The following is a 27,610-nucleotide window of genomic DNA, read 5'->3' as shown; positions in this document are numbered from 1 at the left end:
TACTGAGTTTCTTTGAATATTTTTTTTCCTTTTTCAAAGCTGTAAAAAGTAGTGATTTCCCAATTACTCTTCCTTGAGCCTATAAAGGGGTATTAGGGAGTAAATGCAGGGTTGGGTTCCGGGCCTCCCTGGCCCCAACAGGACACATTTACACATTAGAGTCCAGATGTTATGGGCTAAATTGTGTTCACTCAAAATTCATATGTTGAAGGCCTAATCATCAGTACCTCAGAATGTGACTGTATTTGGAGATAGGGCCTTTAAGGAAGTGATTTAAGTGATTTAAGGCTGTTAGGGTGGACCCTAATCCAATATGGCTGATGTCCTTATAAAATGAGAAAATCTGGACAAAGAAACACCAGGGGGCCCACATGTACAGAGGGACAACCATGTGAAGAAGCAGGGATCTCAGAGGAAACCCGCTCAGCCAGCACCTTGATCTTGGATTTCCAGCCTCTGGAACTGTGGGGAACAAAAAGTTCTTTGCCGAAGCCACCCAGTCTGAAGTATTTTCTGATGGCAGGCTGAGCAAACTAATATTATCAGGTGGCATTTGTTTGGACTGAGGATTCCACAGGTTAGTCTTGAGAAATTACTAGAATAAGGGACAGATCACAAACTTTGAGACCATTCCTCTGGATTTGAGTCCCGGCTTTGCTGTTCAGTAGCAGATCATTGGTGGGCCATTTACTGAATGCTGCGGGCCCAATTTCATGTCTGTAAAGTGGGGGTGGAAACCACTACTCAGGATTTCAATGGAGATGACGTGGGGTAATGTATGGAAAGTGCCAGGCCAACAGCAGGAGCCTAATAAATGAGGATGCTGAGCCAAAGCATTCTCCACTGCCTTAGCTCATATTAATTAGATCCTGTTCAAGGGGACTACACTGGGGACGGCTGGAACTCTGTGAATTTTGCAACTAAGGGAGGGTGGTTTTAAAAATATATGTTGAGTGAAGTTTTAAAACTTTTGCTAAATTTGCATGTAGTGTTACTTTGAATGATTTGGGAAGATTAAAAACAATAAGTGTCTCTTCTCTGCTTATAAAAATAGCATATGTTTCTACATATGAAATACACACGTCTATAGATATGTTTTAAGAAAATTTGTGTGAAAGATGCAGGAGTCTAAAGAAGAAAACAACTTCTAATAAAACCAGTCAGGGACAATCACTGCCCACATTTTAGTATGTTTTCTTTCAATATTTTTTTCTGTTGTCTTTTTTTAAAATCAAGAACATCAATTTTGTGCCATGTTTTTTCACTGAACTTTTGAACACGGGCACTTCCTATGCTGTTACGAAGTCTTTTTTTTTTTTTTTTCTTAAATGTTTATTTATTTATTTTGAGAGAGCATGGAACAGGGTAGGGGCAGAAGGAGAAGGGGAGAAAGAATCCCTAGCAGACTCCACACCGTGAGTACAAAGCCCTACATGGGGCTCGAACTCATGAACCATGATATCGTGACCTGAGCCGAAACTAAAATTCGGATGCCCAAACGACTGAGCCCCCCAGGCGCCCCTGTTACAAAGTCTTTTTTTTTTTTAAGTTTATTTACTTACTTATTTTATGAGCAAGAGTGTGCATACACAGAGGAGGGGAGGGGCAGAGAGAGGGAAAAAGAGAGAATCCCAAGCAGGCTCCACACTGTCAGCACAGAGCTGGACATGGGTCTCAAACCCACAAACTGCAAGATCATGACCTGAGCTGAAAGCAGGAATCGGCTGCTTAACTGACTGAGCCACCCAGCCACCCACCCCCCACCCCCAGCCTTTACAAAGTCTTAATATTATGTCTCCCTCCTGTCCTCTAGGTCCTGCAGTGCAAAAGGATCTGATGTGAGGTGGCACTTGAACTAGGGAAAACAGATTTGGGTTTGGGTGAGTGTGCAAACACATGCAGTCAAACCCTGGTAAGGAGTCCCTGGCAGGAGCCTAGAGGCTGAGATGAGGCCAGGCCTTAGCCCCACAGCCCACCAGTGAGACCTGCCTCCCACCCCCCATTCCCCATCTGGGTTCCTGTTACTCTGGCCCTTTAAGAAGGGAGCTGGAATTCTGGCAAGCCTGAGGTGGTCTCCTGGGAACTGAGGGACAACAAATAGCTTCAGAGAGATTGGGGCTGGGGTGGGGACCCTCCACACCAGGGATGGCACACATGGAGGCCAATCAGGTAGCACAGGGACTAGGGGGTGGATTTCTCATTCCTTTCTTCCTCTGGCCTCTTTTCCCCACCCCCCCCCCCCCCCTTTCGTTGCCCCTCTGCTAGAATTCCCACTGCCTCTGCTCCAGACGGGTTTCATTTCTGGGGACAGTTCTCGCTTATTAAGAGTTTCTTCATGGATCCTGGATTTTTCGGTAAATAAATACATATTCTGCAAACAATGATAATTGGATCCCACCAAATTTCCAGCCTTTCCACTTTTCTTTCTTTCTTTCCTTAAATGGCTTTTGCTAGTACCTCTGGAAAAAATGGTCAAAAAAGACACTGGTGAATATCACTGGCATGCTCTGAAATGAATGTGGTATCTCTAGTGTTTCCCCATTAAGTTCCATGTGGTATTTTGACTATTTTACTGAAGTCCCTGAGTGAATTTTGTATAGAGTTGTCCTTGGTGTGAGTTTGGTAAAGCGTATAGGATGATATTTTGCTCTTTGAATCAGTTTCAATGTTTATAATATAATTGAATCTATCCCATTTGTGGTTTTGCTACAAAAGCTTTGTTTCATGTTATTTCCATCACCTCTTTCTTTCTCTATTTTTAAAGTCCCCCCACCCTTGTATTACATTTCGCTATACAGAGTTTTCTTTATTAACTAATGTCCTCAGCCTCTGCCAGTTGGAAAAAATTGTACTTATTGACTTTGTCAGTTATACACCCTTCCTCCTTCCTTCACACTTTAAAATGCATTTTGGGAATCCTGTCTTAATCTGTGGTGATTAAAAATGCTTTTTTTTTTTTTTTTTTTTTTTTACATTCTGTAGCCCTCCTTTCAAGAATTATAATATTTGCATATCATTTTCTTGCTGTGATTATTTCATTCAATTGAGTGTTTAAGCAAATTAAATATTCAATCATGAAGCCTTTTCTCTCATGACATTGCAGTTCGTGAGTCACTTATTTTTGTTCATCTCTTGGTTGTCTGGATTACGTCTTTTAGTAGCTTCCCAGGAAGGGAAAAGCAGAACTTAGAACCATCTAGTAAGTTGTAAGTTGTAAAACTAGCTCACAAGTACACCACGGACAGTAATGAGATTCTTATCAGTGAACAAAGACAAAAAAGAAAAAGAAAGAAAGAAAAGACAACAAAAAGGATTTATATAAGAAAAAGGGAAGAGGGGAAGGGGGAAAAAGGGTGCTAGTCTAGAAAGAATTTTGTTTTTCTAATTAAGGTGATTAGCTGGCAGCTATCCAAGAGACCAGTAGGGCAATCTATTCTGGAATAAATTGACTAGGTCTTCAGAGAAAACAATTTTTAGTTATTTGTGGATTTTCCAAAAGTCTTGAGACTTAATCTCTACAGGACACATGACAGACTGTCTATGAACACTGTCTGCCTATGTCTCCACTTTAGACAGGCCAGGACCACTCCATTTCCCTCAGCAGAATTTCTGGGAGAGATAGACCTACAAAGTCATTGCAAGTTTGAAAACATCTCAGGTTGCCATCATGGTTTTTAGAATTTTCTGGTCTTAACATTTGCCCTTTAACCTTTCACAGATATTATTCCATTTTCTTTTTTTTTAAATTTTTTTTTAATGTTTATTTATTTTTGAGACAGAGAGAGACACAGCATGAATGGGGGAGGGGCAGAGAGAGAGGGAGACACAGAATCGGAAGCAGGCTCCAGGCTCTGAGCCATCAGCCCAGAGCCAGATGCGGGGCTCGAACTCACGGACTGCGAGATCGTGACCTGAGCTGAAGTCAGACGCTTAACCCACTGAGCCACCCAGGCGCCCCTATTCCATTTTCTTCTGGCATATGAGTTGCTAGGGAGATCTGCAGCTACCTGATTTTTTCCTTTGTGTTCTACCTAAATCATGATATTTGTCTTTTTTTTATGTCCAGAGAAAATGATTTTATCATGATCTGTATTAGCCATTTGTCTGTCTTCCTATCTATCTATCTATCTATCTATCTACCTATCTATCACCTATTTATTTCTGGAACACAGTAAGTCACTTTAATCTACAGTTTCATGTTTTCCTTTGTTTAAACAAAATATTGTTGCAATTTAAATTTTTGTTCCAATAATTTTGTTTTCTTCCTCAGGTGTCCTAATTATCTATATGTTGGATCTACATACAATGTATGTAAGCCTCTGTATTCATATTTTCCCTAACTGCTTTAATCTTTTCTGTTTTTGCTTTGAATTTCATGTAGTTTTATGTAGTTTTTCTTGAGAGTGGCTTTTTATTCACAAAATATTTATTATAGCTATTTAGCTTTTAAGTTATATTAGTTTATAAAAGTAACACAGGTAAATACCTAGTTTTTATTGTTTTAAATTTCAATTTATAAATATTATAATTTTATTTATATATGTACTATATTTTACAGAAAATGAGAGCAACTTTGGTAAAGTTGAAATGACTGACAAATTTCCCTTAAACATTTGGTCCTGGTTTTACTCATATTTATGAAGTTATTATATTTAATCAACATGTATAAATTTGATATATATGGCTTTTCTTTTTTATTAACTGCAAATTTTTATTGTGCAAGTGGTAGAGTTTCATGCATTTGTAAGACATAATAAAAAGAAATCTCGTGTACTCTTTACCCAGTTTCCCCCAGTGGTAACATCTTGCAAGCTATAGCACAATATCAAAACCAGAAGTAGACGTTCATACAATCCTCCAATCTTACTCAGATTTTCTCACTTCTGCTTATACTCATTTGCATTTGTGTGCATGTCTATTTCATTCTACATGACCTTATTACACGTGTAGGTTCCTGTATCCACCACCACAGTCAAGATACAGAACACAAGGATTCTTCCTGTAGCTTTTTTGGTTATACCCACTTCCTTTCCCCTCCATCAGTCTCCCCCCACCATACCTCCTGTTTCTAACCCTTTCAACTACTAATCTATTCTCCATCTAAAAAAATTTGTCTTTCCAAAATGGTTATATAAATAGAATACACTGAATGACTTTTTAGGATTGGGTTTTTTCACTAAATTGTTACATGTATGTGTGTAAAGTTGTTTGTTATATTTCTTTATACTTTTGATGTCTATAGGGTCTGTAGTGATATTTCCTGTTTCATTCCTGATGTTGGTAAATCGTGTGTTCTATTTTTCATGTCATTTTATTGACCTTTTCAAAGAACCAGCTCTTTGGGTTATTGATTTTCTCTATTGCTTTCCTGTTTTCAATTTCATTAATTTCTACTCTTGTTTTATATTTTCTTCCTTTCTACTTTTTCTTTTTTAAGATTTTCTTCTTTTATTTTCTACTTTACTGGTTTTTTTTTTACATGTTTGTTTATTTTTTTTTTTTAATTATTTTTTCAACGTTTATTTATTTTTGGGACAGAGAGAGACAGAGCATGAACGGGGGAGGGGCAGAGAGAGAGGGAGACACAGAATCGGAAACAGGCTCCAGGCTCTGAGCCATCAGCTCAGAGCCCGACGCGGGGCTCGAACTCACGGACCGCGAGATCGTGACCTGGCAGAAATCGGACGCTTAACCGACTGCGCCACCCAGGCGCCCCTGTTTATTTTTGAGAGAGAGAGAGAGTGCAAGTGGGGAGGAGCAGAGAGAGAGGGAGACAGAGGATCCAAAGCAGGAGTGAACTCAATGTGGGGCTCAAACTCACGAACTATGAGATCATGACCTGGGCCGAAGTTGGATGTTCAAATGACAGAGCCACCCTGGTGCCCCTAAGATTTTATTTTTAAGTAATCTCTACACCCAGCATGGGCTCGAACTTACAACCCTGAGACCAAGAGTAACATGCTCTACCAATTGAGCCAGCCAGGTGCCCCACTTTTCTACTTTCTTTGGGTTTATTTTGCTCTTCTTTATCTTTTAACTCGAGAGTGTTCCTTTTTTCTTAATGTATGAATGTAGTACTATCAATTTCCTTCATAGCACTGCTTACCTGTGTTCTACAAATTTTGATATATTCTTTTCATTTTTATTCCATTCAGTGTATTTTTAAATTCCCCTAGGATTTCCTTTTTGACCCTTGGATTATTTAGAAGCATGTTGTTTAGTTTCCAAATAGTTTGAGATTTTCCTGCTATGTTTTTGTTATTTATTTCTACTTTGATTTCATTGTGGTCAGAGAACATATGATGTAAATTATTTTAAATAATTTAAGGTTTGTCGTTGAGGTTTGTTTTATGGTCTAGGATATGGTCTATTTTGGACAATTTTCCATGGATACTTAAAACAGAGGTGTATTCTGCTGTTGTTGGGTAGAGTGTTCTACACATGTTGATTAGATCATGTTTTATTTCTTTTCTTTTCTTTTCTTTCATTTATTTCTTTTTTTAAGTAGGCTCTGTGCCTAACATGGGGTTTGAACTCACAACCCTGGAATCAAGAGTCACATGATCTACCAACTGAGCCAGACAGGCACCCCACATGTTGATTAGATCATGTTGATTAATGGTATTGTTGAGTTATTCTACATTTTTGCTGTTTTTCTGTCTAGTTATTCTACCAGTTGTTGAAAGAGAGATGTCAAAATCTCTAATTGTGGGCTTTGTCATTTCTCCTTTCAGCTCTATGAGTTTTTGCTTTACATATTTTGCAGATTTTTTGTTTTGGACTTACACATACAAGATTGCTATGTCTTCTTGGTAAATTGACCCTTTTATCATTATATAATGTCCCTCTCTGTCTCAAGTAATTTTCTTTGCCCTGAACTCTATCTTATCTGAAATTAATATAGCCACAGCTGCTTTTCTTTGATTAATGTTTGCATTATAGATCTTTTTCCATCCTTTTACTTTCAACCTGCCTATATTTTTATATTTGAAGTAAGCTTCTTGCAGACAGCATATAGTTGAATCATGGTTTTAAATTGACTTTGACAATCTGTCTTTTAATCGGTGTATTTAGAACATTTACATTTAGTATAATTAGTGATATTTTAGGGTCTAGGTCTGCTATTTTATTGTTTGTTTTCTGTTTGTTTTCTTTGTTTTATACTTCTGTTTTCTTTTTCCTGTATTTCTGTAGGTTACTTGAACATATTTTAGAATTCCATTTTGATTTATCTATAGTATGTTTTTAACCTATAGTATTTTTAAATGTCTCTCTATAGCTTTTTTATTTTTTTTATTTTTATTTTTTTTATTTTTTTAAAAAAAATTTTTTTTCAACGTTTATTTATTTTTGGGACAGAGAGAGACAGAGCATGAACGGGGGAGGGGCAGAGAGAGAGGGAGACACAGAATCGGAAACAGACTCCAGGCTCTGAGCCATCAGCCCAGAGCCTGACGCGGGGCTCTAACTCACGGACCGCGAGATCGTGACCTGGCAGAAGTCGGACGCCTAACCAACTGCGCCACCCAGGCGCCCCTCTCTATAGCTTTTTTAATGGCTGCTTTGGTATCACATAACTTACTATAGTCTTCTGGTGTTCTCAGTTTACCAATTTGAGTAAAGTATAGACACCTTACCTCCGTTTTTCTTCTTTTAACCTCCTCCATTTATAATAAATTGTTTGAAATATTTCCTCTATGTACATTTAGATCCACTAGTTGGTTATAATTTTTGTTTTAACCGTCAAGCACAATTTAGAAGATTCAAGAAGAGAAGGCAAGTCTGTTGTATTACTTTTATTTTTGCTTACTCTATTCTTTTTTCCTTCTAATGTTCTAAGATTCTTTCTTTTATTGTTTCCTTTTTATTTAGAGAACTTTTTTTAAGCTGTTCTTTTAGGCTAGGTCTCCTGGCAACAAGTTATCTTACTCTTCCTTTATCTGAGATTGTCTTGATTTCTTCTTCAAATTTGCTATATCTTCTTGGTAAATTGACCCTTTCCACATTTCCCAGTGGATTTCTTCCCAAGTTTCAGAAGTTTTCAGTTCAAGTTTCAGTTCAAGTTTCAGAAGTTTCTCTTTCTAGGACTCTAATAAAATGAATATAAAATTGTTTTGTTAAAGTCTCACAGATCACTTTGTCTCTGTTCATTTTTGTTTTCAGTCTGTTTACTCTCTATTGTTCACATTGGGTAGTTTCTAGTTTTATATTCTAGTTCATAGGTTCTTTCCTTTTCTTATTCCATTCTGCTACTGAGCATTTTATTTTGGTTATTGCATTTTTCAATTCTAAAATTTCCTTTTGGTTCTTCTTTACATGTTCTGTGCCTTAGCTGAGACTATTTTTTTTCCCCATTTATTTCAAGTGTGTTCATAATTGCTTGTTGAAGCATTTCTATCATGGCTACTTTAAAATCTTTGTCAGATAATGTAACATTTCTGGCATCTCAGTGTTTGTATCAATTGACTGCCTTTTATCATTGAGTATGAGATCTTCCTAGTATTTAGTATAAGTATTTCTGATTGAATTCTGGACATCTTGGGTGTTATGTTGTAAGATTCTGGGTCTTAATTATATCTCTGTTTTAGATGTCTTTTTCTGACACCACTCCAGCAGGGGGATGGGGGGCACTGCCCTCTTACTGCCAGGTGGGGGTTAAAATCCAGCTTCCCCATTCACCCTCCTTCACACCTGAGGTGGGGGCCCCTCATTATTGCTGGGTGGGGGGTGGGAGTTCTGGATTCCCAGGAAGACTCCAGGGATACTTTCCTGGCTGGGAGAGGTAGAAGTGATGAAGTTTTGAGGTGATTGGGTATTCACAGGTTCCAGAGCCAATGGCCAAGAAAGAATTCTTGAAGACGTCTTTGGTGCAAAAAGGTGATTTTATTAAAGCATGGGGACAGGATCCTCGGGTAGCAAGAGCTGCACTGGGGTTGTGAAGAGTGACTGGTTATATACTATGAAGTTGAGGTGGTAAAGGCAAAAGAAAGGCCTCCAGAGTGACTTTGATATGCTAAAGACTCCAAAGATAACTGAGGCCTTGCTATTGTCGAGCTAAGATTGTTTTCCCCTCTAATAAGGCATTAACATTAAGATAGTAGGGAGTTCCTGCAGAAATTTTTCACTCTGCCTGCCTCAAGTGTCTGTCAATGGTCTGCAGGTTATAAGGAGACTTACTTTCACCTGCCATTTCCTTCTTGTCTTTTTTCCCCATATCACTATGGAAGGGTGATGCTGGGGCTCCAGGGAACTAAGTCTATAGGTTTCTGGAGATTAGGCTATTGATAGGATTGCCTTTTTCTTGTGATTTACTAAGATATTTATAAACTGATGGAGACCCATGTCCTATATGACTGTGATCTCTATCAGTAGGCCATTTGTTTTCCTACTTTTCCTTTGTCCTTGGGCAGCCAGGAGTGCCTGAGGAATATCACACGAATCCAACCTGTGGGGGTTTGTGCTAGCTTGTATTTTGCCCTCAGTCTGCCTCAAGCTCCCTCATCAGAAGTGCCTTGCTGCTCCCTACCTGGCTTCCACTGACACAGTGGGGGGGGGGGGGGTGGCCTCTTGATTTCTGCATCCTGATGAAAGTCCTACTGTCCGTGAGGCCTCCTATGATATAGCACGCCAGTGAGGAGGGTGAGGAGGAAGGTGACTTTTTACTGCTGGGTAGGGGTGGAAGTTAGGCTCTCTAGTGGTCTCTACTGATACGGCAGGAAGCTGTCAGGGCTCATCACCACCTGGAAGGCACCAAAGTCCCAATTCTCTACTGAGCCTTCTCTGACATTATCTTGGTGGGAAGGTTGTGGCACTTTATTACAAGACAGTGAAAGTGACAATTTAAGTTTCTATTTGGCTTTTGCTGGTTTGAGTGAGGAGAGTGTTTGGCTGGGGTAGAACAGTTATTGTCTCAAAGTATTCTTTCTTGCTAGCTTGCCCCTTTAAGTAGATAGGAAAAAAAAGGCTTTTGTCCGGTTTTTGTTTTGTATTGTTTTGTTTGTGTCTTGTGATGTTCCTGGGTTGCTGGCTTCTTTAAGCTCCGGGTCTGGGAATGTGAGGCATAAAATAAAACAAAAACAAAAACAAAAACCAGGAAATGTACCACTTTGTTTTTCCTTGAATCCTGAAGTCCCTCGCTGGTCTGCTTTCTTCTCTCTACCTTTTAGTCTCCTTATACTTGTTTTATATATAGTGTTCAGGGTTTTTAGTTGTATTTAGTGGAAGGAATAGGGAAAAGTATGTTTATATTCCATAATTCCTAACTTAAAAAAAAAAGTTTATTTGTTTTGAGAGAGAGAGAGAGAGAAAGTGGGGGAGGGACAGAGAGAGAAGGAGAGAGAGAATCCTAAGCAGGCTCCAGGCTGTCAGCACAGAGCCCCACAGGGGCTCTAACTCATAAACCATGAGATCATGATCTGAGCCAAAATCAAAAGTCAGATGCTTAACCAACTGAGTCACCTAGATGCGCCTCCATAAGTCCCAACTTTTTTTAAGGCATATCAAATGAATGACCTTGTGGGGTATAAAGCAAAATGTTTCTCTGTGTTGTAAACAACTCTTGATCTTAAAGTATTGCAAATCCAGCTGTCTTTAATATTATAATACTGTTTACCAATGTAGTCAAATACTCTTACTGATGTGATGTGGGCCAGGAGGGAACTGTCAAGAAAGAATTCTTGAGACGTTTTCAGTGTAAAAGATGTTTTTATTAAAGCATGGCGTCAGGACCTGTGGGCAGGAAGAGCTGTACTAGGATTGTAAGGAGCTATTCATTATAAATTTTTAAGTTGGTGGTAGTGGGGATAACGACAAAGGAAGTTTCCAAAAGGACTTTCACATGCCAAAGAAGGCTTACAGGATCCTGGAGGCCCAGCTATTGTCCAGCTAAAGTTGCTTTTTGCGTCTAGCAAAGCATTAACATTAAGGCAGTTGTGAGTTCTTTGAGGAAGTCCTTTCTGCCAGTCTCAAGTATTTGTCAATGGGCTGCATGTTTTTGGGAAGTTTAATTTTATCTACATTTCTTTTGCCTTTGTTCTCCTCATCTTTACATCTACCCATTTAAAATTGTAAGTCTGACAGACACCATATGTTTTCACTTACATGTGGATCTTGAGAAACTTAACAGAAGACCATGGGGGAGGGGAAGGGGAAAAAATTTACAGAGAGGGAGGAGGTAAACCATGAGACTCTTAAGGACTGAGAACAAACTAAGGGTAGATGGTGGGGGGGGGGAGAGGGGAAAGCAGGTGACAGGCAGGGAGGAGGGCACTTGTTGGGATGAGCACTTGGTGTTGTATGGAAACCAATTTGACAATAAATTATATTTAAAAAAATAAAATTGTAAGTCTGAGATCCATTTCACTTTTTAAATTGGAATCACCACCTAATGTGTTAGATTCTTTAATATGCCAAATGATGCAAACATTACAAGGACTTTTGATAACAATAATAAACTTGATATTCTTTTTTTAAGTTTATTTATTTATTTTGAGAGAGAGAGAGAGAGAGAGAGAGAGAGAGTAAGCAGGGGAGGGGCAGAGAGAGAGGGAGAATCTCAAGCAGGCTCCATTCTTCCAGCAAAGAGCCTGATGTGGGGCTCGAACCCACAAACCGTGAGATCATGGCCTGTGCTGAAACCAAGAGTCGATGCTTAACCGACTAAGCCACCCAGGTGCCCCATAAACTTGATATTCTTACATTTAAACTTAAGCACAAAGAGAACACTATGGCAGCAAGGGACTCCAGGTCCATCTTTTCAGAGGGGACTGTTTGTAACCCCGTGTCCCCCTGCATTCAATTCTTTCATAATCTGTCAGTCATACCTCTTGTTGGGGTAAAATTCTCTAGCACGTATTAGCATGTTTCTCCAACTGATCAGATTCATCTAATTTATTTACTTCCTGATTTTTGCATCTGGCCACTGGCCATCGGGACCATTTTAATGACATTCTAGAGATGGAGAATCTTAATCCTGTGGTGTTTAGGAGCATGCGTGTGGCAGTCAGGCTAGATCTAGGTTTGAGTGAGTTCCAACTCTGCACTTAGTAGTTGGGTGTCCTTGGCTAAACCTTGGCTTATTTTTCTACAATAGAGTAACAATCTCCATCTGAAAGGGCTGCTGTAAGGATTTAACGAGCGCAGTTTTTATGCACTCGTTAAACAGTAAATAGTAATCTTCTTTTCCACAAGCATTTACTCAACATCACTGCTTAGTTGGCTCTAGTTTTTGCCGCTCCTGTAATGAACATGATTGCCTCTTTCACATCTTTCCGTGGCTCTGACAGTTCTCTTTCATCTCAGCCTGTTGGTTTATCCATTGTGACAGGGAAATCAGGCTTTCTTTGATTTCCTTGGGAATGTGAAGCAGTTATTAACTGCAATTTTATTCTCTTTTCTCAAGATGATCTTCCAATGTACTCTTACCCTCCACGCTCTTTTTCCTACTATGTTCTTTTCTTTTTTTTTTTTTTTCCTGTAGAAATTCTGTGTATCTTTTGTGCTGCTTTTTGTTCTGTTTACTCCCTTCTGAGTAATAGAGAACCATTTTATCCTTATCTGATATTGTCAAAATAGCGTCGGTGGATGCATTTTGATTCTCTTCCACATTTATCTGGGCATCCCTTCAAAACCTCCACCCATGGTGGAGGCCCGCATGCTGACACCTTTTTTTCTGTTCACCCTCTGAGCTGTCCGAAGAAGGTATGGTAGAAAGGGTTCAGGGGCAGTACTTCTTCTACAAGCTTTGTTTTTACCGTCTCTGAATGTGTTGAACATCTGTACTGTGGGCCCTCTAAAGAGGTGGAGGCATGGCTTGTTTCCTGGGTTTTGATTTGTCCCTCTATTTGGGGGGAGAGACAGCCACTTTGTTGAGAAAGTTGGGTCTTTGTTTTCTGAGTCCCCAGGAATATTTCTCCCAGGTCAGATCTGTTCTGCGGCTGTGGCTGAGTGGGCTTGCCTTCCAGCCTTCCAAGGGCCAAAGAAGCCTGGTCGGAGAAACAGTGCCATCTTGTGGCCAGTCAGCATTCTCTGCAGGCCTGCTCCCACTTCATTAAAGCCTGTGTGGGGTGTGGGTGGGGCCTGTAGGGTCAGAAACCAAATGGATGTCTCTTGTTCTTCCTGCCACCCTCCTATCCTCTGCTTCCTCAGAGGCTGGACGTCCCTTCAGGCTGGAGGTAGGCGACGTGCCTGGCCTTCAGAGGCTCCTCGCTACCATGCCCAGAAAGGGGACTCAAGACTTGGCTCCCTTGAGTTCTCCCTGTACTGGGTTTTGTCTTTCTCCTAGGTCCTTTTTATTCTTCAAACTATTTAGAAAGATAGTTTTTGTAAATGTGATATAATAGCACCATCTTTTAAAGCAATACTCTGAGAAAAGTGAGAAAGCAAAATGCATCTTAATTTCCCCCCATTTTTCAGTTCCCAGGCCCCTTCTCCAAGCCCATCTTATTTAAAAAAAAAAATTTTTTTAAACAACCAGCCCACCTTTTGAGGTATACTGTCCCCATGACCTTGCCCATATCCTACCGCAGGGTACATTCAGACTGTCCCTTCTCTGTATTAAAAACTGGGTCTTACGTGTTGTTAGCTCAGGGCTCTGCTTTGCTCTGAGCTTCTGGATTCAAGATGATCAGGGGCTTCCATTTCAGCACGTTTCAGGAAACAGGAGGATTTTGATTCTGTTCTCTTAGATTATAGACCCAGGAGCAGTCTGATGGCAAGAATTTCAAGCCCCAATTAAGGTTACTAATTAGAGTTATTCCTTGTTAGGTCCCTAGGGAAGGGAGCAAGGAGCCGGACAATCTAGCTCATAGGAACCTGGCACATAGGAACCACTCAAAAGTCTTTGCTGAACTTAATGAATCCTAGGAGACAGTGTGCTCTCATGGGCAAAAAAAACTCCACGACACGCCCCTCTGCCATTTCTGCGATGCCTCCCCCGGGCCGCGCGGTGGCGCTGTGACTCCTCGGAGGCCCGGTGGTGCTTGGGTGCTCCGGGGGCTCGGGCTTCCGGGGGCCCTCAGAGCGGCGGCGACCCGCGGGGCGGTGAGCGCGGCTTGCGGGCTTGGGGGCGGGCAGTCACCCCGGGCTGGCACGGCGCCTTTAGGGCCTCTCGCTCGTGGCCTGGGGAGGGCCGGCCGCGCCCGCCGAGCAGGCCCGAGCGGCGCCGCGCATGTCAGCCGGGCGTGAGAGCGGCGGGCCCGCCCCAGGGAGAGGGAGCGCGGCGTGGGGCTCCTTGTGCAGGGGTGCGCGTCCCCGCAGGGCCAGGAGACTCCTCCCTGGGCACGTCCTTCCCCGCCTCGGAGCCTGGCTCCTCCTCACTTGGAAGAGAGACCTTGGCCGCGGTGGCCTCTACGACCTTTTCGGCGGCAGCGACGCTGCGGGGTTGTGGGTGGGCCCGGGGTCTGTGATCTGATCCTGCCGCGTCCGTCTGCCTCCCCAGGCTCTCCCACCTGTCACCCTGGCCCTTCTTTGCTTGGACGGCGTCTTCCTCTCCTCCGCCGAGAATGACTTTGTGCACCGCATCCAGGAGGAGCTGGACCGCTTTCTGCTGCAGAAGCAGCTGTCAAAGTAAGCCGGAGTGGGTGGTGGGGGGTGCGGGCTGCCAGTGCAGGGAGGGCAGGTTCGTCCAGAGCCACCTGGGCCCCCTTCCCAGGTAGCTGGTTCCTACCTGCCTCTGATCTTCGCCTTTGGGTTTAATAACCTGCTCGCTAGCTTCTCCCAGCCACATTTTTCCTGTGTAATTCTGAGCATCACCCAGAGATTTGAAGGGCTTCAGCACAGGAATGGAATAGGACCACTAAGTTCCCGTGATAACCTCTATGCCCATGTCCTTTGCAAGCGGCCAGGGACGCAAGGAGGCAGAGGGAGCCGAGGGTCTAGCCTACCGTAAACTGGGCATGGACCTGGGCTGGGGAGTGGGGGTCAGGCCTTGGGGGGGGGCAGCACCCAGAGCCCCTGCTCAGCACTCATTCCCTTCCCTTCCCAGGGTACTTCTTTTCCCCCCACTCTCCAGTCGCCTCCGGTACCTGATCCACAGGACAGCAGAGAATTTTGATCTTCTGAGCAGCTTCTCTGTTGGGGAGGGCTGGAGGAGAAGGACAGTCATCTGTCACTTGGATATCAGGTGTGTATCATAGTGCTGTGGAGGGCCCTCAGAGTTCCTTGTGGGTGGGTGGGTGAGGTGGACAGGAGCCAGAGCCAGCAGGCCCCCAGGCTGCTGCCTCTGGCCCCACCTCAGCTACTTAAAGACAGTGCTGCCTTTTGCCTCAGCAGTGCACTAAGTGTGCATTGTTTGTGGAATTCATTTGGCAAAATCAGCTATCCACTTGGGCCGAAAGAGAGAAAAATAGAGTAGTTTAAGCGGTGAGAGTGTTTGCCTCGAGAGGCCGTGGGACGAGGGAAGCACATTCGAGCCTCACACGTCTCTGTTACCATGTGGTCTCTCAGGGTCTTATCACAGTGACTGTGATCCTGGTGTTTAAAGTTACATATTTTTCTAGCGACAAAGTTCCTAAATGCAAGTACTTATTTCATCTAGTGTATAACCGAAGATTCAGCTATCTCTAATAGTTTATAATACTAGAGGGAGAGCTGGTTGCTTTGGGCTTCTTCAAAGTTGGCATTCAGCCTCCACTACATTGCCTTCCTATGGCATTTTCAGGGGTCATTTTGGCTTGGGTTTTGGCCTAATGCTGACCTGAGAGCCTCATGCCTGAATAGTAGGTAGCTGCAGTAAACCATTTTCCTTAGGGCCTAACTGCGGCTCTGATCCTCTCCTGCTCCTGCTCCAGGTTACCCAGTTCAGATGGACTCTCTGGCCCCTGCCACCCTCCTGCCTCCCAGCCTAGCAAGCACCGAGGACCTCGGCCCACCTCAAACCAAGGAGCACCTGCTGGTCCTCGGGGGGCGCGGGCTGGCCGGTGGCATCGTGGACGCAAACCAGACCAGGCTTTGTATGTGCCCCGAGTACTGCGCAGGCAAGAAGAATGGGTACCACCCTCTACCCAAGGGCTCAAGGGAGATGCTCCAGCTGGTGGGCTCCTGGAAGAGCCTGGAAATGTTGGTGCTGAGGACCTCAACTCTGATCAGGACCTCCCTGTGTTGACAACTCAGGCACCTGAGGACCTACAGGGCCCAGACCAACGCTGTGACAATGAACAGCTACTGGACCTAGTTGGCATTGAGTCCCCACAGCCCGAGAGCCACTCAGGAACAGGACATGGGTTGGAGATGGCCACACAACTTGGGTCCAGTCTGAGGCTGGACTCAGAAGAGGCGAATGGGAGTGAGGTGGAGAAGAGCCTGGCAGAGGAGGAAGAAGCAGAGTTGGAAGAGTTGGGGCTTGGCAGCTGCTCCGAGGATGATTACAGTGAGCTGCTACAGGAGGTGATGAGGCTCTTAAACCCAGAAAAGGGAGGGCGGAAGTGAGGTGGGTGTGGTCGAGGGTGGATGGGCACCAAGGGTCCTGGTGAGGAGAGGGTGGGGTTTGTGCTGCCTGAGCAGGGCTGGGTGCTGGGTTTTAGGTGTCCCTTAGGAGACGTAGTGGGGAGCACTGGGCCTTGCACGAAGGAGTCGGGACTGACACGGTGGGAGGATCGAGGCTCAGGATATGGGGTCGGGTACGTAACCACGTAGGAGCTGTCTGACAAGCTCTTCTACCAGCAAGTCATTTTGTTTTTCTAAATCTCAGTGCCCTCATCTGAGAAACGAGTAATGATACGTGCTTCACAAGGTAGCAGATAGGATATGTGTGGAATTGCTTCCTAAAGGACTACAGACCTTGGTCATAAGAATGATCTTTCGCCTGAAGCTTTGTTTTACAAATTTCATTTCCTTGGAACTGTGTGTCTGCCCCTGAGACTGGCTATCGTGTTCAGTTGGGAGGGTAGCCATCTTTTATTACTATATTATAGATGAAGGGTAGAGACCAGAAAGACTTGCTTAATATCACATTGTTAAGCGGAAGAAAGAGCCTGAACTTGCCCAGTTCTGTCTCTTCCTGACTGTATATCTTTGGGCAGAATTACTTAACTCTTTGAATTATAGCATTTCCATCTATAAAGAGGGTATATATAGGATACAGTTTTCAGGATTCTATGAAACATATTTTGTGTAAATGCCAGTTACCCAATGGAGACTCCATAAAAGTTACCTTCCCTAAAACTCCCGCCTCTCCACCTTCTAGCCCATTCTGCCATCATGCTGCCTTTCCCAGACTTGCTGGGTATGGCTTCTGTGGGAGGCCACTTTTGGTGCTCACCTCCCTGTCGGCCCAGGAGCCTGCAGGACTGTGTGTGGTTTTGAAAGCAGGTGTTTGGATCCCTGTGTGTCAGAGCTCCCCTTGCTAAAGGGTGTGATCTCCCAGATAACAGACAACCTGACTGAGAAGGAGATTCAGGTAGAGAAGATCCATGTGGACACGTCCTCCTTCATGGAGGAGCTGCCTGGAGAAAAGGATTTTGCCCACGTGGTGGAGATCTACGACTTTGAGCCGACACTCAAGACTGAGGACCTGCTGGCAGCATTTTCCGAGTTCCAGTGAGTGCTCCCGAAGCTTCAGGGAGGCAGGGGAGGTGGGTGCTGGCCTCTGGAGAGGAGCTAGACCATCGCTTTGTTGTTGGGGACACCTGCCTGCCCTTCCCCAGTGTCTAGCTATCTGGAAAGAAAGGCAGAAAGTGGGTGTGGTTGCCCTAGGCTTCATATTCCTTCTGGCCTATGACTGTACAGAAGAGGAGAGCTGATTTTCTGGTGAGGGACACATTCAGTGGCCCTAGATCTGGTCCTGCTGGTCCCACACGTCTGCCAGGAGCCAGCCCCTCATCAGGATGCATGACACAGGCATGACACAGGCAGCCCACTGCCTCCTCTGCTCCACGTCCCAGCCACCCACTCAGTCAGTGGGCCGAGGGCCATTTCTGTGTAAGAACTGTTTGTGGGGTGAGCTGGGCTTGAATGTGCTCGGGCAGAGTCAGGGTGGAGACGGGCACCAAGAGGATATATTGCAAGGAAAGACTTATGTTTTCCCAAATTTCTTGGATCCAACTCCAGTCTTTTCGCTTTTTCTCTCTCCTCCAGTCTCCCTTCTCTTTTCCTGCGTAGTCTTTTTTTTTAAATTTTTGTAAAAGAGTTTATTTTTCAGTAATCTCTACACCCAACACAGGGTTCGAACTCACAACCCCAATACCGAGTTGCACCTCCACTGACTGAGCTGGTCAGGTGCCTTCCTGCTTAGTCTTTTAAAAATCCCTTTCTTCATGGCCCCCTTTTCTGACTGCTTCCGAAACTGCCCTCCCTTGCCTCCCTGAGCCTGAGGAAGGCTGAGGGGGCAGCTTCGTGGGGCAAAGGGGCACATCTGCTCTTGTTCCCTAAAAGCGTGGCCAAACCGGGGCCACCTGTGACTTCCTCAGCCCACGTGGGCAGTGCCCACAGAGAAACTGGGGGCCTGAACTGCTTTTGGCCTCTCATCAGCCCCATAGTCTGTGGCTTTCTTGGGCAGTAGGAAGAAAGTTGATTAGGGGCAGTAATACTGACTGCTTATTTTAGGTCCTGTCCTGTGTTCCTAGGACATAAACCCTTTTGTCTCCAGCCTTGGACCCTATGCCCTTGGCCTTGCTGTGATGGTGCCTGTGTGGAGCCATCTTTACCGTTGGCGCTAGGCTCTTTGAATCCTGGCTTTCTGCAGTCTAGGAATCTGGGACGTATCTGATCAACACGGGTGATACTTAATCTTTCTCAAGCCAACCATATGGTCTTCAGAGAAAGTTTGCTGCAAAGGGTGGTCTCCTTCCCAGGGGAGATCGGAACTTGTGTTGAGCTCATAGTGTTGGAGGATTGGACGCGGGAGGGGACTCCTTTCTCAGAAAGGGTTTTGCCCCTTGCTTTTGTACTCACTCTGTCTCCTCTTCCCTGGCACAGAGAGAAGGGGCTCAAGATTCAGTGGGTAGATGACACGCACGCGCTCGGTGTCTTTCCCTGCCTGGCCTCAGGTAATGTGGCTTCACGGTGGGCTTGGCTCTTCTCTGACTGCCATTGACAAGGGTCCAGGGTGCAGGCTAACCTGAGCAAGTGGACTGCCAGGGCCTACTCCCAGCCTGCCTCATCCAGAAGTTCAGAGGCAGCAGAGTGGGCTCCGGGCCAGGCTGCTCACACCCTCCCCTGTTCACGGTGGTGCCTATTTCAGATTCTGGTGACATTTACTGAGTACATGTCTCAGGCCAAGCTCATGGGGCTTCCACATGTTAAATCATAAGAAAGTGCTCTTTTCATAGGTAAAAAGCATTTAAATACTGATAATTTCGTCTGGTTCAGACAGATGCATTTTTACTTGGTTTTCATTGCAGCCTCAAGATGTAGGTCAGATTACTTCTATTTTACAGATGGGGAGACTGAGGTGCCCAGAATGCCAGTGGTCTGGGATGTTAAGTCTGGGGGTGTCAGCCAACCTTCTGGCTGTAACTCTGGACTCCTGTTCCCTCTCGGCCACTTTCCGAAGCTGCCGCTGCCACACCACTGCTCACTATGGGTGTATTTATCAAGACCCTTATCAAAAGCCCTCCTTGGCTGGGCTTTTCATAACCACGAGCTTCTGAACACCAGAGCTGGGAGAGGCCATAGCTGGTGTGGGCCCAGTTCTCAGGAGAGCCTGAGGTGTTTAGAGAGCAGAAGGACTGGGGCAGCCCCACAGAAGGACCTGACTGAAGGGGAGGCAGGGAGGATGGCCACAGGGTGTGGTGCAAAGAATGGGTGCTGGGTGAGGCTCAGCCACGGCTGCCTTCTGGGCTCTGCCAAGCTGTGTGCGATGAGTACGTCACGTCCTGGCCTCAGTTTCCTCATGCATAAAAGGGTGGCTTGGACCCGAAGCCTCTGCAAGCTCTGACATGCTGAGTCTGACATGCTCAAATACTCCATGACCCCGCAGAACTCGGGGTAGTGAGGGCATGCGCCCGGGAGAGTCGTGAGTGGGGGAAAGGGTAGAGTTTATTTGAGGCTCCTGGGCTTTAGAAGGTGGGAGCCTGCCTTCCCTGATGTCACAATTGCAGCCTTGCTGGTTGGTGTGGCTCCTGACCACCCCACGGTAGCGTGTGGAAGCTGGCCCTGCACGGGTGCCCTGTGTAGGCCTGCGGGGCGCTGGGCGTGAGGTGAACAGATGGTGGTTGTCTCTTGCCCACTCAGAGTGGTGTCAGGGCAGCCCTGTCCCCGAGCCTTAAATAGGCGCACAAAGCAGCTCCATCAGTTTGGGGTGATACATGCATCCCTTGTCCCTGAGGGGGCCTCACCAGGAAGAAGAGCAGTGGCTTCAGATCTGTTTTCTTTTCATAGCCGCTGAAGCCCTGACCAAGGATTTCTCTGTGCTCAAGATCCGGCCCCTTACGCAGGGAACCAAGCAGTCAAAGCTGAAAGCCTTGCAGAGGCCAAGTAAGGAAGCCAGCTGTGTCCCGATCGAAAGGCTGTATGAGTGTTTGGTTGGGCAGGGTGGGGCCTTCCCTCCAGATTCATTCCTTGGTCTTCAGCTGTCTGCCCTAGGACCCCTGGGCTACAGTGGCCAAAGGGGTGCTCCTTCCCCACCCTGGGGGCTGGAGTGCCTAGGGAAGAAGGGCCCCAGGAGGGAGAGCTGTTTGCCAGCTTCTCTGTGCTGGGCTTGCCCTCCTATGCGTACCTCTTTTGGGTGCTGTTCAGGGAAAAGCTTGGTTTTTCCTGTAGGGTCATGGGAGCCATACTTTACAGTGGGGTTGAAAGAGCTTGGATTCTGGGGTCAGCCCTGGGTATGATCCCGCTTCTGTCACCTATTTAAGTTGACCTTGAGCAAGCCACCTAATGTCTGTGAGATGGTCCCTGTCTCTGTAAAATAAGCAGATTGTACTGGGTGTATTGGAGGAGTGAGCAAAAGAGCCTGGCAGACCTGTCTAGAGCAGTGGGGGGCACACAAAAGATGCCAAGTAAATGATACCTCCTCTTTTTTCCTCTTCTCCTTCCAGAAAGCACGATGGGGGCTTTTAGAGGCCAGTTTTCTGTGGCTGCAAAGCAGTGACTGGCAAAAGTGGCCCAGAAGAGGCCGGCCGAGGCTATCCAATGCTCTTGTGGCCTCTGTAGCCTTTGCCCCAGACTTGGGGACAGTAAATATCCTGTCAGTCCCAGAGCTCCAGGTGTCCCACCTGACTTGACTTCCCTCTCAGTTGGCTCTGCAGTTCAGAGAGGTATATAAGATTAGCCCACCCTCCTTCCCCTCACTTCCCCCAGACGGAGAGACAGGGAAGGTGCAGAAGCAGCAGGACTAGGTGAGGACCCCATGGGCATCATGCTGTGGGCACAGCTGGGCCTTAGAGGTTGGCTCAGATGGCCTCTAGTCTGCTGTCATTGGGAGGAGTGTGGCCACAGCCTTGAATTCAAGTCCCCGTCCCATGGGGCTTTCCTTTTAGAGCTCCTGCGTCTGGCGAAGGCGAGACCACAGACAAATACAGCGGTGGCCAGGAGGCTGGTGGCCCGGGCCCTGGGGCTCCAACACAAGAAGAAAGAGCGGCCTGCGGTCGAGTCTTCTACCTCCCTGAGGCCCTGAGAGGCCCAGCAAGCCTGGATCGGTGGCCCCAGGACGAAGCTGGTGCGCCAACACCACAAGCCTTTATAGACACCGGAACAGCCCTGCACTATTTGTCAGGGTGTCCTTGTTGGGTGTGGTGGGCTTTAGTTTGGTCTAGTTCCGGAAGCTGAGAAAAAATAAAAACCTGACAGTTGTTTCCAAATGCGATGGTCTGCCAGGCAACACCAGGGGGTGCTGTCTGTCTCCTAGTTTAGACTGGGGCTGCCGAACAAAAGGGGCCCCTAGATTGGCCTGGAGGATCCCAGCTGGGCCTCAGGCATTTGGCCCAGCGCCTGCCCAGTTCATGGGGGGAGGAGGTTGCACCTGTTGTGTGACACCTGCCCAGTCTCCTAACAAGTCAGGCATCCTAACCTGCCGTGGGCTGCAGGGCAGCAGTGGGCTGATGGCAGTGCTGAGGGCACCAACGCTGTGAACTTGTCCTCGTGTTAACCTGCTGGCGTGGGTTACAGAGGGGCTTCTTGCAGAATTCTGTAACTGTGAGCAAAGCCAAGAGGTAAAATCTGAAATGGCCCATGAATTTGAGCCCCCCTCACAGGACAAGGGCATCGATGGGGACAAGGTCTCCAGTCACTCATTTTTCTGGTGTGGGTGGATTTGGTGCCAAGGTGGCCCTATCTGGTGCTCTGGGGTCATTGTGGACCCTTCTGACCCGCTGGGCCACAGCACGCTCTTGATACGGGTGAGAGTCCCCGTGTCTGGGGGAGAGTGGCTAGCCTCGACCACCCACCCTGCCAGTGCTGGGCACAGCTCAGCCACTGCTCTGTGGGCGCACATGCTCTGCATCACCGCCCCTCCCTTGGAGCCTGGCCGAGGCGCTGCCCTTGCGGGAAGAAACTCCCCCCTCCGCCCCCCAGTCCCACGAGATGGTTTAAATCTAAACATCCCATCCGGTCCTAACACAGCCGCCGTGCCCCCTGAAAGACACTACAGAACAAGTTCAAGAAAGGTCATGACTTGTGTTTTTGTGATCCAGAAGGCAGGAGTTGGTCTTTTGTGGTGGGAACTGGGGGAGACCCCCTGCAGCCTCTCTGGAAGGTCTCTGCAGCCGTGAACCTGTAAGTGCATGCCGGGCTCCCTCCCGCCTACTGTACGAAGCAGCTCTGCGGCTCAGGGCCAGGTACAGAGGCCCAAATGAAACACAGATGCGTACCATAAACTTTTTATTCAAAGTTTCAAGTATGTGTAAGTGTCTGTGATGACACATGGCGCTCGGTGGGTGTCCTCATCACCCAGGACCCTGGCTATAGCACCGTTGAATCAGTTAACCCACAGAATTGGAACAACAGAAGGATGAGCCACTTACACAGGTGGGTTGGGTTTTTCTTTTGACCTATACTTTCCAAGGCCCAGATGCCCATTAAATGCCACTAAGTTGCTTTGTATTTGAAAGTCTGTGAAAATATAATAATGGTATCTTGAAAAATAAGAGGATTTGGGAGGGGGACCGGGGGAAGCACCAACTCTGAGCTCACCTAATTAGAAAAACACATGGCAGCATTATCTGTGTATGTGAATATGATAGAGGCAGTCTGTTTAATTGGAAGAGAGGTCTAGATATTCAAGTTGGCTGGACATGAGCTAAGAGAAGGACAAATGGAATTCAGCCCGACCTGACCGCCTTGGGTTGATAGTTCATACCACCAACATGGCCCCGTAGTATCTGTCGTGAGTTGAGGGGGGTGCTCTCCTACTTGAGGTGGACCGTGCTTTGGGTGGGATGCTCTGCTGCTAACCGTGCTCCTGGGGTCCCAGACAAGATGGCTCTTGGCACCCACGGCCCTGTGGCCAAGCCCCACCCTGGAGGTCGTCCCCAGGCTCCAAAGGTCAGGCAGCAGCCCCCAGCAAATGACAGGCACACCCCTTTCTCCTGGGCCTTGGGCATGGCTGCAGGGGGTCGAGATGGGGCAGGGGCGGGGCTGGCGAGGAGGGAGTGTGGCCATCAGTCAGACTGTAGTTGTTGGGGACGATGCGCTGTGACCTCAAGACAGGAGGTGACCTGGTGCTTTACCGTGTGGAGAGCTGGTTATTTATGAGTCCACTGAAGTGTTCAAACTTTTTTTCTGTCTCTTCACTGAAGGAGCCACCTGAGGGGTAGGCATCGGGGAGACAGAGTTTGGCAAACCGCATGCTCAGCCTTCTCCCCCATTGGAACTGCCGGCCTCAGGGGCCCTGGAGCCACCGCCCTCCACCAAATGGCCTGCTGGGGCCACCTCTGCGACGCCACCAGGGCAGCAACTAGGTGCTGGTCATCCCCAGGGCCAGGCCCACATCAGGTGTTCAGGCAACACGAGAGAAGGAGCAACTAGACATAGCGAGTTTAGTTTTTGCCATCCCGAGAGTGGGGGGCGTCTCTCTTCCTGCCGAAGAGGAAGCTCTGCTCCCTGTCTTGTTCCCCAGTGTGTGTAGTGCGAGGATAAGTTTCTTCGTTGGCCACCAGACGCCACAGTGCTTGACTAGCCTCTGGTTCTCAACAGAGGAAAATGATACACAGAACCCGCAAATTGCTGACGCCCACATGTTTGAGGTCACATGTGTAATGAGATGGCCTCAGCTCCAAGCCCGGTGCCGTGCCTCCCTCTTTCCCCGGCCAGAGCTGGCTGCAAAAACCCAGCCTCTGTCCAGGCCTTATGTGTCTACAGCTTCCTTCCTGTGCGTGGAAATGGGAGGCTGGCTCCATTCCCCATGCTCATTACCCGAATAAGGAAGCTGCTCTGATTCCTCGACAAAGGGCAGCTCTCGCCTGTCTCCTGGGGGGGGGGGGCGCTTCGGGGGGCTGGCGGGCCTGGGGGCAGCTCTGGGTGTGCCGTGCTCCCCCACCAGTGCCCAGGGACCTTACCTATGTGGCAGTTGTACATCCAGATGCGGTGGCCGTCGTAGCGGGTCCTGCACTTCATGATGTTGTTGGTGTAGTCAGACTCCGCAACCTCATAGTTGGGGTTAATGACAACCTGGGGGCGAGTCAGGTCAGAGGGCGCTGGTGAGTCCTGCCCTGGTCACCCTTCACCCCGGGCCCAGGCTCTACTGAGACCAGCCCTGCCTCCAGAGTCGGGGCGACCTCCTGCTCCAAGAGCAGCCCCGGGGCAGGACTAGCCAGAGATGAGGGGTCAAGGCTGGGAGGAGTGAGAATGTGCACCTCTGTCTGCCTCTCTGTGATTCACACACATATACCCTCCCATAAGTCGGCCTTCAAAAAGGGGTTACCCTCTCCTGGGTGCCCTGGGAGGTTTGAGATTAGTAGAGGCAGGGATGGGGGCCCAGGGAGGCCACAGAACGGGCTGTTGATAGGAACTAGAAGGGAGCTGGGGAGCAGGATGTGCTGAGATGGGATGGGACAAGGACCAGGCCGTGTGCTCCTGGAGGTGTGACTTCACACACGTCCCTGCCTCTGAGCCTTTCCTGCAGGCCCTTCTGCCTGGAAGGCACGTCCTCCTTCCCTGGCTCTCTCCCGCCTTTGGCAGCATTACTGAGGTCTGCTCTTAGGTCCATGTGGGAATGGAGAGGGCCAGTGAAATCCCAGGCCAGGGCTATCACACATCTAAAGTTCCCTGTCTGTCCCAAGGGAAATACTCTTTTCCATTAATCAGAGGCACAAACGCTCCCAGTAAGTTAACTTGCTAATTGTGTCGTCAGGGGTCAGGAACACGGATGCCGAGTTGATGTGACCTGGGTTTGCCTGGCTGTAAAATGAGGGTAGTAGTAAAGGCCTTCATTGGGGGAATTACATTCATTCACAGGGTTTAGGCACGGCCAGGCCTGGCATCAATCTTCAACGAGCCCTAGTTATTAAATAGGTGGCATTTGTCAGGACACACGAGAATACACGTTCACCCAGCAAAGTGGTAGCAAACCTCAAACACAAAACCCTGGGCACAGTGTACGTGCACAGAGACATGGATATTCATTTTTTAAAATAAAGAGCACTCTGCTCTTTGGCTGGGCCTCTCCAAGTCTGCGGTTTTGGGTTTGGGGGTGGAAAAGTGCTTGGCTGTCTGATTTCCAGCCTCTGAAATTGCACAGGAAAACTTTCAAAGCCCCTCTGTGGTCACTTCTGTGCAGGTGTTGGTTCTTCCCAGGGCTGTCTCCAGGGTGGGGACCACGGGCCGGGCTCTGGGCTGGCTGAATGCCCCTTGGGAAAGTTTTCAAGGCAGAATGACACATTTCTGGTCACCCACTTTGCCACCCAGCAGGGTGAGCTCGAGACCTAGACGGGTGGCGGTGTAGGAACGTGCCAGAGCGCCAGGGAGTTCTGCGGGCTGGAGCGCACCTGTGCTCCAGAGAGGGCGATGCCGGGAATGTGGTGCCCCTGCTCCCATGCCAGGGGCACGGCTGGAGCATGCCGCTGTGTCTGCAGGAAGGCAGCAGCATTGTTCCCTCTGCAGACCCTTTCGGGAGGTCACCTTTTCTGGGAGAGGCAAGTCACAGACGCTTGCGGGTGAATGGCTCCTCCTGAGCTTACTTCCAGCCTCGATAGCACAGACAGGGGAGGGTGAGGGCACGGGAGGGGTGGGGGGGAGGTGACAGTCTGTGTCAGAGGACACCACGAATGAGGGTTGCCTTAGGGTCTGTGGAACAAATTCTCAGCCTGAAGACCAAACCTGGCTACGTGCACGCGCTTTGATTCGCAAGTGTTAACGCGATGTCTCAGGGGCCTGGCAGCTCCCCAAGGGCTTTGTGTGCCTCCCTGCACGTGTTCTGTGTTTGGACACCGCCACCAAGGGGGCTGCCTCCCCCATCACCGGGGAGAAGGCCGCTCCTCCCCTCAGCAGGGGCTGAAACCCCCTCCTGTGCCCCTCACCTGGAACAGGTAGTCCCCAGGGGGTACGTCAGTGATGTCAACCCACTGGCAGTCGATGTCATGGCGATACATGTCCCAGCAGCCCATGGTGATGCCCTGCTCGCCGAAGTTGGCACACTCATAATTCTTCTGGATGTCTGCAGGCGGGGGCAGAGGGAAGCCCGGTCACCATGCACCCTGGCCCCACTGCCTGAACTACTTGCCCTCCCAGCTGCCCTTCCCCCAAAGAGCCCCAAGAAGGCCTGCTGGGTGGGTGACGTTCCCAGAGCCCACACTCAGCAAATCTCTTCCGTCCCCCAAGTCCTCAGAACTCTGCTGCTTCTGGGCTTGGCATCCCATCTCCCCACTGTGCGGGCTTCTCATCCGTTCTCATTTCATTGGAATCCTTGCCTTGATTCCCACATCCCACCCACCCCTTTAGGCCCAGCCTGGCGCCTCCTGTTCCACGAAGCCTCCCCTGGCCACTCTGGCATTTCCACTAGCCTGGGAATGGAGTGAATGCTTATCTGGGATCGTTCTGGTGCTGATAATTTAGCTTAATGTGGCGGTCATCTTGCCACCCTCTGGACAATCAGCACTTGGATGTGGGCCCAGGTCTGGTTTGTGAATCCGACCCTTAGTGGGTTGCCGGTTGCCGGGCACGTAGTAGGTGCTCAAAAACCCATCTGTGTGTGTGATTTCCTGGCATGGCATGTCTCTGACACATTTATTGAGAGGCTACCATGTCTGGGCACTACTCTGAGCACTGGGTATATGGAGAGGAATCACTGTGTCTCCCTTGAGGCCCAGTCAGGTCCGGACGGCAGGCATGCCCACAGGTGATCACAGTGCAACCGTAATGGCCTGCTAGGGGTGTGGGCAGAGAGCTGCCTCTGTCTGGGGGAGTCGAGAGAGTCCAGGAACCTCAGAGTGGGTCTTTTGGGCTTGGACTTGGAGAGCATGAGCCTGTGGGGCAGGGGTAACCGGTGCTGGGACACAGGGAGAAAGGCTGCGGCAGCCAGAGGGAGAGGGGACCACGTGCCAGGTTTGGGCCTTACCCAGGGGACCGTGTGGACCCACCCGTGCCCATAAGCATAACTTTGGGGGCTCCTTCGTAGCCAGGCCTTGCCCACAGAGCTGGGGCCATGGAAGGCCCTGGCTAGAGAAGGGTCACGGGGAGAGTCAGCAGTGGCCAGCGGGACAGAGTCCAGCATCAGGCCTGGGATTCAGGACAGGTGGGGGGC

The 27,610-nt window shown here is 47.9% G+C and overlaps 2 protein-coding genes across 3 annotated transcripts in view; one reads left to right on the top strand and one right to left on the bottom strand.

Annotated features, from left to right (window-relative positions):
* The first annotated feature begins 2,108 nt into the window (after positions 1 to 2,108).
* On the top strand, positions 2,109 to 21,734 carry R3HCC1 (R3H domain and coiled-coil containing 1). Of its 2 annotated transcripts, XM_043561586.1 has the most exons (8): positions 2,112 to 2,169; positions 14,438 to 14,565; positions 14,984 to 15,121; positions 15,789 to 16,383; positions 17,363 to 17,535; positions 18,913 to 18,983; positions 20,317 to 20,412; positions 21,414 to 21,734. In XM_043561586.1, the coding sequence occupies exons 1-8, from the start codon at positions 2,146 to 2,148 to the stop codon at positions 21,548 to 21,550; spliced, it is 1,362 nt and encodes a 453-aa protein (XP_043417521.1). In that variant the 5' UTR covers positions 2,112 to 2,145; the 3' UTR covers positions 21,551 to 21,734. The 2 variants fall into 2 exon arrangements, with proteins under 2 accessions (XP_043417530.1, XP_043417521.1); XM_043561595.1 differs by lacking the exon at positions 20,317 to 20,412 and having other exon boundaries at positions 2,109 to 2,169.
* A 1,005-nt stretch (positions 21,735 to 22,739) lies between these two features.
* Positions 22,740 to 27,610, bottom strand: part of LOXL2 (lysyl oxidase like 2) — a 94,013-nt gene continuing 89,142 nt past the window's right edge. The window contains exons 12-14 of the mRNA XM_043561575.1: positions 26,388 to 26,524; positions 24,429 to 24,540; positions 22,740 to 23,676 (exon numbers count right to left, since the gene is read on the bottom strand). Coding sequence (XP_043417510.1) covers positions 23,597 to 23,676; positions 24,429 to 24,540; positions 26,388 to 26,524 — 329 coding nt within the window. The 3' untranslated portion in view covers positions 22,740 to 23,596. The remainder of the gene's footprint in view (positions 23,677 to 24,428; positions 24,541 to 26,387; positions 26,525 to 27,610) is intronic.

This window comes from Prionailurus bengalensis, chromosome B1, assembly GCF_016509475.1.
Source record: "Prionailurus bengalensis isolate Pbe53 chromosome B1, Fcat_Pben_1.1_paternal_pri, whole genome shotgun sequence".
NCBI lineage: Eukaryota > Metazoa > Chordata > Mammalia > Carnivora > Felidae > Prionailurus > Prionailurus bengalensis.
The sequence above is the reverse complement of the archived record's forward strand: the minus strand, read 5'-3'. Positions and strand labels throughout refer to the sequence as shown.

Excerpts from the sequence above, each read along its gene's own strand:
- R3HCC1 (XM_043561586.1), top strand. The coding sequence starts at position 2,146 with ATGGCACACATGGAGGCCAATCAG. Across the intron at positions 2,170-14,437 it reads CACACATGGAGGCCAATCAG|GCTCTCCCACCTGTCACCCT; the intron begins GTAGCACAGGGA and ends CTGCCTCCCCAG. Across the intron at positions 15,122-15,788 it reads ATCTGTCACTTGGATATCAG|GTTACCCAGTTCAGATGGAC; the intron begins GTGTGTATCATA and ends CTCCTGCTCCAG.